This window comes from Lytechinus pictus, unplaced genomic scaffold, assembly GCF_037042905.1.
Source record: "Lytechinus pictus isolate F3 Inbred unplaced genomic scaffold, Lp3.0 scaffold_19, whole genome shotgun sequence".
NCBI classification, from domain to species: domain Eukaryota; kingdom Metazoa; phylum Echinodermata; class Echinoidea; order Temnopleuroida; family Toxopneustidae; genus Lytechinus; species Lytechinus pictus.
The window spans coordinates 12565544-12579291 of NW_026974140.1; the positions used below are offsets into that span (position 1 = coordinate 12565544).

At 35.3% G+C, this 13748-nt stretch overlaps 1 protein-coding gene across 2 annotated transcripts in view; it reads right to left on the reverse strand.

Annotated features, from left to right (window-relative positions):
- LOC129260652 (uncharacterized) overlaps nucleotides 1–13748 on the reverse strand; it is a 28338-nt gene that overhangs the window by 8443 nt on the left and 6147 nt on the right. The window contains exon 2 of one of the 2 annotated variants that reach the window (XM_064114262.1): nucleotides 5546–5867. In XM_064114262.1, the coding sequence (XP_063970332.1) occupies nucleotides 5546–5841 (296 nt within the window). In that variant the 5' untranslated portion in view covers nucleotides 5842–5867. Of the gene's footprint in view, nucleotides 1–5545; nucleotides 5992–13748 lie in introns of those variants that run through there. The other variant, XM_054898606.2, reaches the window with a different exon arrangement.

The following is a 13748-nucleotide window of genomic DNA, read 5'->3' on the forward strand; positions in this document are numbered from 1 at the left end:
TGTTATTGGAATGTATAACAAGACATATGCCTTTCATTTTGTAAATGTATTCAGAATGCCCAGATTCGATCTGTCTACCTCTAGTACACGCGCACGCATGTTTATTGAGATACGCAACTTTTTCTTTATTTAAAACGTGTTTAAATTGTCCAGTTTCAGATCAGAATTTCAAAAATTTTCTGCTCGCGATTTTCAATGTAGAAAGATACAAAAAAACTTTTTCATGATTTACAAAACAGGAGTAGAGTGTCCCGTTTTTAGTTCTGAAATCTCTTTTTTCCGCTCGTGCTTCGCATCAATTGTTTAGTTATATTCCTACCCCGTTCATGATTACAAAATGTGCTTAGAATGTCAATTTTTTAGGTCGGAATGTCAACAATTATCAGCTCGCGCTTCGCGCTTGTATTATTTAATCTTTTGAAATATGCATCGTCGAACTGCAAAATGTCCTTAACTCGTCCCTCTTCGATCAAGCCAGAACGCATATTAAAAATTTCTGCTTGCGCCTCGGGCTTGCAGTATAATCATTTGGTTACATACGCATCTTGTTCAGGATCACAAACATTGCCCAGAATGTTCAATTTTCAGGACAAAATACAAAAAATTAAACAAAAAAAAAATTGCTCGCTATTCGCGCTCGCACTATATAAATAGGGCTTTCTTATGAGATTATTAAACATTTAGAAATAAAGCTAAGAAGTGACTTTCACGACTACTCCTTCAAAGAAACAAACAAAAACCAACTTTGAGCAGCCGATCGGGAAAAAAAGGTGACAATCTTTTCGCCCCCTTCCTATGGCGGAAGTTGGATCCACCCCTGTAGGTGCCACGCACAGCCACGAGCCTAATTACATCGGGAGGGGTAAAGATATTCGTTTGACCCAACCCATTCGAATTTGTTCAATTTGATATTGCTGACTGGCAAAAGTGTATGAATGTGATTCAAAATCTAACACTGATTCTAGAAATGGTAACTACTGAACTTCCTTTGCCCAAATTGGGAAGATATATCGATGATTTGGAACTATTATTTGACTGGCGGAAGAATTGGGGCTATTTTACTGTTTCAGTTGATGAATTTGATCCCATCATAGTTATCTTCATAAATGGCGATTTATTTTTAAAATGAGCTGGCTACGATGCCCCTTTCTGGTCAGATGTGGAATGTCAGATATATATTTTATCATCCACAGGTAGTAAACATTCGACCCTCTAATTTCACATTTATTTTCAATGAATTTTTCTAAAGTGCCATTTCAACACACAAGTCTATGGGGAATGTTTTACGCGCGTGACACCTGTACTTCCGATGTTCATGCCATATAGTCCAGGATAGAAGGGGTCGAACCTTGTTTTTTTTTATATATACAATGTTTTTTTATGGTTTCTCGTCAATTCGAGGGTGCTGATTCCGAATCTGAATGATGCCACTCGTGTCACCTTGAGCATTTTCTGCAAATTGGCAAAATCCAATATGGCCGCCAAAATATTCAAATTACCCATGAAAATCATAAAATTGTCCACACATTGGCTATAAAGTACATGCAATTGTGCTTATGAAATGAAATAATATCTGAAAAATTATTTTTGTCAAAATATTTATTTTCTTGATATCAAAATGGCCGCCATCATAGACCCCTGTACAATATGAATGGGGACAATTAATTTTTACAAAATTGAGCACTGAAATGCAAGTAATTATGATCTATGAGTGAAGCAATGTCTGAAAACACGTTTGCTAACGATATATATCATTTGTTATGTCAGTTATGTGATAAATCCTGTATTTTGATATTCAAAATGGCCTCCAAAAGCCCTAACACTATTATGTACAATGTGAATGGTGACACAAAAAAGTCACACGAGTGAGCACTAAAATGTATTTTGTTAAGATAAACGAGTGGAATACTGACTAAAAACATTATTGTTAACGAAATTTATTATTTAACATGCCATGTATGTGATAAACCCTGTATTTTGATATTTAATATGGCCGCCAGAGGCCCTAAAATTATGATCTACGATGTGAGAGAGGACAAAAACAATCACAAGGTGAGCACTAAAACGTATTTTTGTGTGGTAAATTAGTGGAATACTGTCTTCAAATATAATTTGCAACGAAATATATTATTCGGATTTCATATTTGTGTTAAATATTGTATTTTGACTTTCAAAATGGCCGCCAAAAGACATTGACTGTATTATGTACAATCGATCTGGGAAACCAATTTTCACAGGAGTCAGCACCATAACATGCATATAATTGTGATTTAAGAGTAAAATTTTGTCTGAAAACATAATTTCTAACAAGATATATCATTCATTCTGCCAGGTAGGTGATAAATAATGTATTTTGAAAGTCAAAATGGCCGCTACAGGCCCTAACGGTAGGCCTATTATGTACTTTGTGAATGGGAACATTTAATTTTAACAGAATTTGGCTTTGCTTGACTAAATGGTGTCGCATGTGTGAGTGAAATATCGTCTGAAAATATGATTTCTAACCAAATAGATACTTTCTTATGTTATTTAGGTGATAAATGCTATATTTAAATTTCAAAATGGCTGCAATATGTTTCTTTGTGGAAATTATCTTTCCCCATTCAAATTTTACATAATAAGATAAGGGACTATGGCGGCCATTTTTCATTTTTAAAAGGCTGCATTCATCACCTGTATGACACAAGCTATGATATATTTCATTAGAAATCATTGGGTTTAGACAATACTTAAGACTTACATCAAAATTAAGCAATTTTCATAGTAAAAATTTTGTCAAAATTATCTGTCCCCAGTTACAATGTACATACTACTTTGGGCTATGGCAGCAATTTTGAATTTCAAAGTAAGGCCTTTATTACCTTCTCAACCATTATGTGATGTATTTAGTCAGAAATCATGTTCAAGACCAAATTTTACCCATACATCACATAGTTACGTGCGTTTTTGGTTCTCATTCTGGTGATGATTAGTTTCCCTATACGCATGTTACATAATTTGTAGGGGCTTGTGCGGCCGTTTTGAAAGTCAAAATACAGTATTTATCACCTACATGGGAGAGGAAATGTTATATTTCATTAAAAAAAATCACGTTTTCAAACAATATTTTCCTTATACAACAGAATTATATGGATTTCATAGTCAGGCAAATCCTAATTCTTTCAAAAGTATTTGTCCCCATTTACATTTTAGATAATACTGTAAGGGCCCATAAGGGCCATTTTGAATTTTACAATACAGCATTTATCTCATGCAAAAAAGGAAAATGATATGTTTCGCCAAAAACATGTTTTTAGACAATATTTCACTCGTAGATTACAATTACATTCATTTTATTGTTTTTACTCTTGTGAAAATTAGTTTCTTCATTCGCTTTGTTCATAATACAGATAGGGCCTATGGCAGCCATTTTGAATGTCAACATGCAGCATAATTACCGAAATTGCAAGGGAAATGATATGTTTCGTTAGAAATCCTTGTTGTCAGACAGTGTTACACCAATATTTCGCAGTTATTGGCATTTTAAAGTCAAACAAATTCAAAGGTTGTGAAAATTATTTGTCCCCTTTTAAATATTGTACACAGTATAAGGGGTCTATGACAGCCATTTTGAATATCATAATACAGCATTTATCACATTAGATAGTATACAAATGACATAGTTTTGTTAATAGTCATGTTTTCAGACAGTAGTCCACTCGCAGGTCACAATCACATGCAATAATAGTGCTCTTGTGTGAAAAAATATTTTTCCCCATTCATATTCTACATAATAAAGTATACAGGGGTTATGGCGGCCATTTTGAATATCAATAAAATAAATATTTTGTCAAATATCGCTTTTCCAATTGGTATTTCACTTCTGCACAACAACTACGTGCATTTTATAGCTAATGTGTGGGCAATTTTATGATTTTCATGGGTAATTTGCGTATTTTGGCGGCCATATTGGATTTTGCCAATTTGCGGAAAATGCTCAAGGTTACAAGAGTGGCATCATTCAGATTCGGAATCAGCACCCTCGAATTGACAAGAAACCATCAAAAAACATTGTATATCTAAAAAAACAAGGTTCGACCCCTTGTCTATGGGGCCTATCCTGGACTAATATAATCGCTGCCATTGGTATTCTTCGCTTTCGCTTCACACACACAATAGCCGTGCACGTGTATTGAAAATCGATGTTGTGTATCATTTGCGATAAAAAGGGTACTCCAGGCTGAAAATAATATGATTTGAACAGATAAAGAAAAATCTGACAATCAAAAATTACTGAAAATTTTATCAAAATCGGACAAAGAATAACAAAGTAATGGCATTTTAGAAATTTGCATAATTCCAGCGAAACAGTTCTAGGCATGACTTCATGAATATTCAATGAGCAAACTGATGATGGCATATACCCACTTGTTCTTTTGCATTTTATTATATGAAATTAGGTTTATTCAAAATTTTCCTCCAACAAATGGATTGACAACTGATTTAGTGCACTAGATAGGCCTAATCATTGGTGAAACTTATTTCACTACAAGGGAGACATATCATATCATGATTTCTTGTAATAACATAAGAAAATGGAAAGTGGGGATGTGACAGACGACGTGCGTATAACGTTTTCACAATATATTGCTGAAATTTGAAATTCAATAACTTCATTATTTGGTCTTTTGATGAAATTTTCAGCATTTTGCTTTGTGAATTTTACTCTATTGTTTAGACATACTAATACCATCAGTCCGGAGTATCCCTTTAATAGCAACAAGCTGTTTTAAAATTTTGTGAAATTGTTGAAAAAAATTAACAACTTGTTTAAAAACTTTAGAAACATTAGATCGACCGGATTAAACAACGTGCTTCGAATTTCTTCTAGGTAAGAAACATCACCTTTACTTTAAACTTTACACTGTAAAGCCGGTCCCAGCGTTTTAATTTTTTGTAATTGTATGACTTGTATAACATATATGTTTAGGCATATGTTATCCTGTCATTATAATGGCCAAAATTATTGTAATTTGATAAATTATCTTGTATATGTTTATGATACTCGCGTTGTCGATTGGTATTTGGATTTAACAATACATGCAAAAAATGTGAGTTTATTACTCTTAATGTCAAATTGTATTTTTATTTAACATAAGTGCAAAAACTCCTGCAAATAAAAGACATTACAAGTGTTCTCGAATAATAGTACTGACCCCCCCCCCCCCCTCTTCAAAAGTAGCTCAGTCATAATGCATAAGTAGGCACGTATCATATTTTGTTTTTATCCTGTCATATTCTCCTTCTTTTATATCATTTATACCAGGGGCGGATCCAGGATTTTTCGAAAGAGGGGGGGGGGGCACATTTTCCCGAGGAAAAATTTGACAAGCCAAAAAAAAAAGTTTAAACCAAAAATTAAGGGGATGTCGTCAACGAAAAAAATTTTGACGAGCAAAAAAAAAAAGATTTCACTTTCGAAAGGGGTCACACTTCTATTTTAAAGACATTTTTACATTACAAATTTTAATTTTGCTGTGTCCCCCCCCCCCTTATTTATACTCACTTATATTCTCGAGGGTCGATTGTCATCCAGTCTTTCTTATCACCGAGGTGTGTCATCTCCATCTCCCATTTCTTCACGAGGTTCTCCACAATATATTCCAGAGATCCAACCAAATGGTTCTTGGTTTTACCTTGGAAGAAGGTCAGATCGGCCAGACGATAGTCAGGCTTTCCTTCCCGCCAACCTGTTCCTTCCGGGTAGGAATCGATCCCACGCTCCGGTCTCACAAAACCGTACTTTTCTTGCAGTTTTGCCAAATTCTCGTCTACGTCTTCTACCTTATTTGATGGGGCCATGACGTTGATTAAAGAGTAATTGCGGGCTTTGATTTAAAATAAACAGAGATGATTGGTAAAATAATTTCGTCGTTTATTGCCTAGACACTACTCATCGATCACTGGCGTAGATTCAATCAGCGATGCTATTGTACAGGCATGCACGGAGTTATGATAACTTTTGCGTTATCTCTTCTTGTGTAATTTCAATAGGCATATTATTATTCAAGCCAAAGGCTTTCATGCTCCTTTCATGGTACACTGATTTCTAAATGCTATCTGCGTACAGTACAGGTCAAAAGTTTGGGGCCATCCTCAGATTTAAAGGCCGGGGGGGGGGGGCAGTCAAATGTATTACTGTACACACGCGTGGCCAGATTATTTCCAAACACCCCCTAAACGAGTTTTTCTCTGTGTGCAAAAATAACCCCTAAACAAGTTTTTCGCGAGCTTCATTAACACATTTTGGCCCCTAAACAAGTTGTCGCCAGAATATATGACCCCTAAACAAGTTTTGTCTTCCTTTCTAACAATATATTTAAATATAGACAAAACTATATTCATGGGTATTGCATACCCCCAGTGCAGTTAGGGTTAAAATACCACAATCAGGAAGAACCTGAACACTTTTCAGAAACGAGGAGGAAAGAGCCCCGGGGAAAAAGCTTGGGAAAAAAAACATACCCTTAACACGTTTGGCAAGTCTTAGAAAAAAAAGCTTTTTAAAAAAAATACACTAAATACGTTTGACCCCGCGATTGACCATTGACCATAAAAAGTACACCAAGACTTTTTAAACGTCCATAACTTCCTTATTTCATAACCGATTTTGATGAACTTTTTTTTTATTGTTCCTCTCATTTTACTCTTTCCAATAAGATTGCTTCTCTTCTTGGGTATTGGATTCCTTTAAAAGAAAATCATACAAAACACTACATTCTTCATTCATTCAAATGTATTGATACCTAATTAAGGGGCGGATCCAGCCTTCGCCAATAGAGGGGGCCCGGAATTTTTTTCAGCCATATTTTCCCCGATCGGCAACTCGAAGATAATTTTTGGTTTAAAAAAAATAGTCACTTCTTAGCTTTATTCTTATAAATAAACATAAATATATAATATCATAATCCTTATTTATATAATGCGAGCGCGAAGCGCGGGCTAATTTTTTAAAGAAATATTCTGTATTTTTTTCCTAAAATTTTGAACAGTCTGGGCAATGTTTGCTATCCTGAAAAAGATGTGTATATGCAAAAGAATAAATACTACGAACGTGAAGGGCGAGCAGAAATGAACTGATGGAAAAGATACCTGTTAAAGACTGCTTGCAGTTAGCAATGAAGATGTTACATATTTAAAAAATCAAATAATGCGAAGCGCGAGCTGAATTTTTTTTGACGTTTTTACCTAAGGAATGGAAATTCTAAGCACTTTTTGTAACTTAACAGAATATGTATATAACTAATGAATTGGCGCGAAGCGCGAGCGGAAAATTTCGAGATTTAGACCTACTGAATGAGACACTCTTTTCAAGTTTTGTAAATCATGAAAAGGATGAGTAATTGGGGATCTTCCTTTATTAATAATGCGAGCGCAGAGCGCGAGCAGAAAAATTTTATATACGTTTTGAACTGATCAAAAAGGTACCTGAGTATTAAGGACTGCTTGCACTTAGCCATGAAGACGTTACATATTTCAACAATCAAATAATGCGAGCGCGAAGCGCGAGCTGAAATATTATGACATTTCTACATAAAGAATGTAAAATTTTAATCATTTTTTTTAATCGTGAACAGGATAGGTATAACTAAACAATTGATGTGAGCGAGAAGCGCGAGCGGAAAAAAAATCGAGATTTAGACCTGAAAACGGGACACTCTATTCATGTTTTGTAAATCATAAAAAGAATGAGTAACAGGGGATCTTCCTACATTAATAATGCGAGCACAAAGCGCGAAAAGAAAATTTTTGATATTGTGATCTGAAACTGGATAATGATTTAAATAGAGAACAAGTTGAGTATCTGAATAAACATGCGCGCGCGTGTTTCAAACTTAGACCTAGAATCTAGGCATTCTAAATATACATCTTTTATCATGAAAATCAAAGCGAGCGCGAAGCGCGAGCTTAAATTATTTGATATTCCGATCTGAAAAAAGAGCAATTTTCAGCTATATATTTTAAGCACTTCGTAGGAAAATTGTGAGGTGGATATGGATCGCACTAAAGAGCTGATATTTTTCATTATTATTACTTTGCGTTAAACTGTCATGAAAAGGGGATTTTAAGTAGTTTGTTGTATAATCAATATTGAGACATACATAACTCGCCAATCAAAATGCAAGCGTGCAGCGCTAGCTGATACGTTTTGACAATCAGACCTGAAAAGGGTATTTTTAAAACTTTGTGGAATACACGAAAATAATAGGTACGTGATAAATCAAAATTTGCCAGCGCGCAGCGCGAGCAGAAATGTTAATATTCAGACCATAAGACTGACATTTTTACAGAGCACTTTTTAAAAATCAATTGGTAAATCACACAAAATAATGAAAGTTCGATTTCCGAGGTAAAATATGTTTTGTAATATTGACTTACAAACTTGATATTTAACTTCCATATTGAACAAGATATGAAAATCACCTAACAGGCAATGCGAGCGCGAAGCGCGAGCGAAAATTTTATATAGGCCTAATGAAAGATTCTTTTTATTTAGCTACAGTGACATAAAAGAGATCTTTTTATTTTCCAAGTCTTCCCCTCATCTTATTTTATTCACTCGTCTTACTCCTTTTCATTTTTCTCCTCTCTTATCCCTCTTTTTCCCCCTTTTTTTTTGCTCCGCCAATGGGGGGGGGGGGGGGGGCCGGACCCCTCGCCCCCCCCCCCCCTGGATCCGCCTATGGAATTGGCTATGACAGTTCCATGACATCACACAAGCATGTTTCCAACTTAGTCCAGGATAGAAGAGGCATAACCTTGTTTTTTTTATATATACAATATTTTTTCATGGTTTCTTGTCAATTCGAGGGTGCTGATTACGAATCTGAATGATGCCACTCGTGTAACCTTGAGCATTTTCCGCAAATTGGCAAAATCCAATATGGCCGCCAAAATATGCAAATTACCCATGAAAAATCATAAAATTGCCAGCAGACTGGCTACAATATGTATGTAATTGTGTTGCAGGAGTGAAATACTCTCTGAATTAATGTTTTTTTAAATAAATATTTATTTTCTTGATATTCAAAATGGCCGCCATATACCATATTATGTACAATATGAATAGGGAAAACTATTTTTCACAAAAATGATCCCTACAAATGCAAGTAATTGTAATCTATGGACGAAGTAATGTATGAAAATCGTGAATGCTAACAAGATATATCATTTATTATGTCATGTATGGGAAAATTGTTGTATTTTATATTAAAAATAGCCGCCAATGGCCCAAAAAGGTTATGTACTATATAGCAAAGGGGGCAAAAACAAATCTCAAGAGTGAGCATTAAAATGCATATTATTAAGATAAACGAGTGGAATATTGACTAAAACACATTTTTTTTCACGAAATATATTATTTAATATGCCATGTATGTGTTTAATCTTGTATTTTGATATTCAAAATGGCCGCCAAAGGCCCTAAAAATAATATGTACAATGAGAAAGAGGACCAAAGAAATCACAAGAGTGAGCACTGAAATGCATTTATTTGTGTTAAATAAATGGGATACTGTCTAAAAACATAATTTTTAACGAAATATATCATTCAGGTTTAAAGTTTTAGTTTACTACTGTATTTTGAATTTCAAAATGGCAGCCATAGACATATATTGCATGATGTACAATGCGAACTGGGAAATCATTTTTCACAGGATTGAGTACCATAACTGCACGTAATTCTGATCTATGAGTAAAATATTGTCTGAAAGCATAATTTCTAACAAGATATATCAGTTCTCCTGCCAGGTAGGTGAAAATACTGTATTTTGAAAGTCAAAATGGCCGCTACAGGCCCTAACATTATTATGTACAATGTGAATGGGGACAAATGATTTTAACAGATTTTCGCTGTGCTTGACTAAATGGTGGCGTATGAGTAAAATATTGTCTGAAAACATGATTAATAACGAAATATATCATATTATATAAAATTTAGGTAATTAATGTTATATTTCAAAGTTCAAAATGGCCGCCATATGCCCTTTGTGACAAATTATCTGTCCTCATTCAAATTGTCCGACATGTGACGTATTTATTTAGAAATCATATTTAAGACAATATTTTAACTCGTACATCACAGCAACATGCATATTTTATGATTCCCACTGAAAATAAGTTTCCCTATAAAGGCATGTAACATAATTTAGTTAGGGCTTGTAGCGGCTATTTTGAATGACAAAATACAGTATTTATCACGTACATGGCAGAAGAGATGCTATATATCATAAAAATCATGCTTTCAAATAATATTTTACTCATACCAAAGGATTATATGGATTTCATAGTCAAGCAAATCCAAATTCTTGCAAAATTACATGTCCCCATTTCCATGGTAGATAATATACTGTTAGGGCATATAGGGGCAATTTTGAATTTAACAATACAGCATTTATCTCATGCATGACAAAAGAAATGATATGTTTAGTTAGAAAACATGTTTTCAGACAATATTTTACTCGTATATCACAATTACATGCATTTTAGTTACTTATTCTTGTGAAAATTAGTTTCTCCATTCGCATTGTACATAATGTATAATGGGCCTATGGCGGCCATTTTGAATTTCAAAATACAGCATTTATCACATAAATTGCATCTTAAATATTATATTCCGTTAAAATTGAATTTTTACCCAGTATTCCACTCGCTTATCTTAATAATATGCATTTTAGTACTCACTATTGCGATTTTCTTTTGTCCCCATTAACATTATACATAATACTGTCAGGGCGTTTGGTGGATTTTTTAATACTAAAACGCTTCATTTGTTACATACATGACATAAAAAATGATACATTTCGTTAGTAATCATGTTTTCATCTATTAGTTCACAAAAAAATCACAAGTACTTGCATTTAGTGCTCACTTTTGTGAAAATTATTTTTCCCCATTCATATTGTACATAATGTTGAATACAGCGGTCTATGGCGGCCATTTTAAATATCAAGAAAATAAATACTTTTTCAAAAAATGTTTTTTCAGAGAGTATTTCACTCCTGCAACACAATTACATACATTTTATAGCCAATCTGCTGGCAGTTTTATGATTTTCATGGGTAATTTGCATATCTTGGCGGCCATATTAGATTTTGCCAATTTGCGAAAAATGCTCAAGGTTACACGGGTGGCATCATTCAGATTCGTAATCAGCACCCTCGAATTGACAAGAAACCATGAAAAAATATTGTATATATGAAAAAACAAGGTTTGGTCAATTTTCTATGGGGCCTATCCTGGACTAACTGGTTTTGATTGCACAGCTGCCAAACCCCAGTCAGTTTTCATAACATCAAATTTTAAGCATACCTTTAAACTTTAAAGGTATGCATAAAATTTGAAAATGTTTAAGGCAAAGGTTGTATTTTGACAACCTGAATGCATGCCAGAGGCTTGTCTGACACAGCAGCAAATAACATATGTCAACCTGCGGACAGCCAACCTGTCAATCGGACAGTCAACCTTCTCACCCGTTCCTGCTCCACAACTCCACTATAGTCAACTAAAGCCAGCCTTCTCTCATCTACTCAATCTCCTCTCATCCCTCCAACTCACCAGCCTTCGACTCAAGCCTCTCATCCTGCCAACTGCTCAAGCTTTCCACTGTTTCTGGTTTACAGTCTTTAAAGCTACACATATTTCCGAAAATTACTCTACTTTTAATAAAGGTACTAATGGATAATTTGTTTTTCTGTTCCAATCATGAAAGAAGCGAAAACGGAAATTAGCCCCGTGGTTTAGTTTTTGAAAACACAAAAACGAAATCACAACGAGAAAAACGTGTTGTGATTTCGTTTTTGTAGATCAAAACAGAAATTTGAAATTAAAAATACTTTGGGGCTTTTTCTGATTTCTCAATACATCAAAAAGCAAATCGCAACACACTTTCCGCTCCGTGATCTGGTGATTCTGTTTTCGGACAATCGCACCGCAAACATCAAAATTGACGTCGGCTCTCTGATTTCCTTTTCGTACGTCAATATGATATTAAAGAGTAGATAAAGTGTCGGTTATTTTAATGGCGGCCATCTTAGACGCCATCATGAAAATAACCACTTTTCCGGATCCGGATTTTGGTAGATTTTTAGTATGTTATTCCTGAGAGCAAATAGTACCAAAAAACCGTTGACAAATATTTTTGGGGTTCAGAATAGAGCAAAAATAAAAATAAAATCAAGGTTGGCAAACAGCAAATTTGGACTCAGCGCCCTCAAATTATGCTGAAACACTTCTCAATTCAGCATTAACACGATTTGCCTAAGGCAGTCTACTTTTCTCAAATCTGGACCCGACTAACATGATTACACACGAAAAGAGAAATCATTTGGTATAAAATACTAACATTTCAAAAACCTGATAAGAAAGCAGCTAGCATTGTTCGTTTGAAATATTTCTTACTAAACTTTATTTGATGGTGTTTGGTTGTGGTAGTATGGACAATCGCGGAAGAGGTCAACAGAGAGGTGAGAAAAGTGGACGATCTTTCGGAAACGAGTGTAGCCCTTCAGAGGACTGTAAACCAATAAAGGTGGAGAACATGACAAAAAGCTGATCGGGAAGCTGGTCTGATTCGGCGTGTAAAAGAGTTGTAGAGCAAGAGAAGGATATAAGACTCGCGTGATTCTCCGTCTTCAGGAGTGAAACGTGATTTGTGATTCATGATATTTGCCCCTGCCATTCACTCATCCCATTGCCTTCTTAAGCCTTAATATGTATTTCACAAATGTCATACTGAAAAAATAGAAACATCCAAGGAAAACCCTAGCGGGACAGTCATATCCACCCCACTGGCGTCCCTGGACTGGCGCATAGATGGGGATGCATGGAATAAGAATATTACAAGCTCCGATTCAGAGGCATATCATGTGTCCGCGAATGTCAAATTTGATCAGGAAGTGGATAATGAATTTTCATTTATTTTGAATTTGTAATCCCTCTTTTTGCTGTCTTCTTTATACTCGAGGATCATTTCACCTCCTTGCGCGTATTCTGAGGGGGCCCTCGGGTGTCAAAAAGAGGAAGGAAAGAGAGGAAAAGAAAAGTAGGAGAAAAAAGGGAGGGAAAGAAGAAGAGAAAGAGGGAAAAAAGAGTGGAAGAAAGAGAGAAGGATAAAAAGAAGAGGAAAGGGGGTGCCGGATTGATGTTCAACCTAGTGGCGCCGTATTGATGTTCGACATAAAAAATTGTATGGGGTGCGCCGAATTGATGTTCAACATAGAGGGGCGCCGAATTGATGTTCGACATAGGGCGCCAAATTGATATTCAGCCTAGGGGAGCGCCGAATTGATGTTTTTACCTCAGGGCGCCAAATTGATGTTCGACCTATATACGGGCGCCGAATTTATGTTCGACATAGGGGCGCGAAAGTGATGTTTGTTCTTGGGTGCCAAGTTCATGTTCAACCTCGGGAGGGGGCGCCGAATTCATATTCGTCCTTTGGGGCGCCAATTAATGATTGTACTGCAGGGGCGGATCCAGCCTTCGCCAATAGGGGGGGGGGCCCAGATTTTTTTAAAGCCATATTTTCCCGATCGGCCGCTCGAAGATGATTTTTTTTGTTTCTTTGAAGGGGTAGTCCTAATAGTCACTTTTTAGCTTTATTCTTTTGAATAAACATTAATGTATACTATCATAATATCCTTATTTATATAATGCGAGCGCGAAGCGCGAGCTAATTTTTTTTTGAAATCTTATGTATTTTTTCCAAA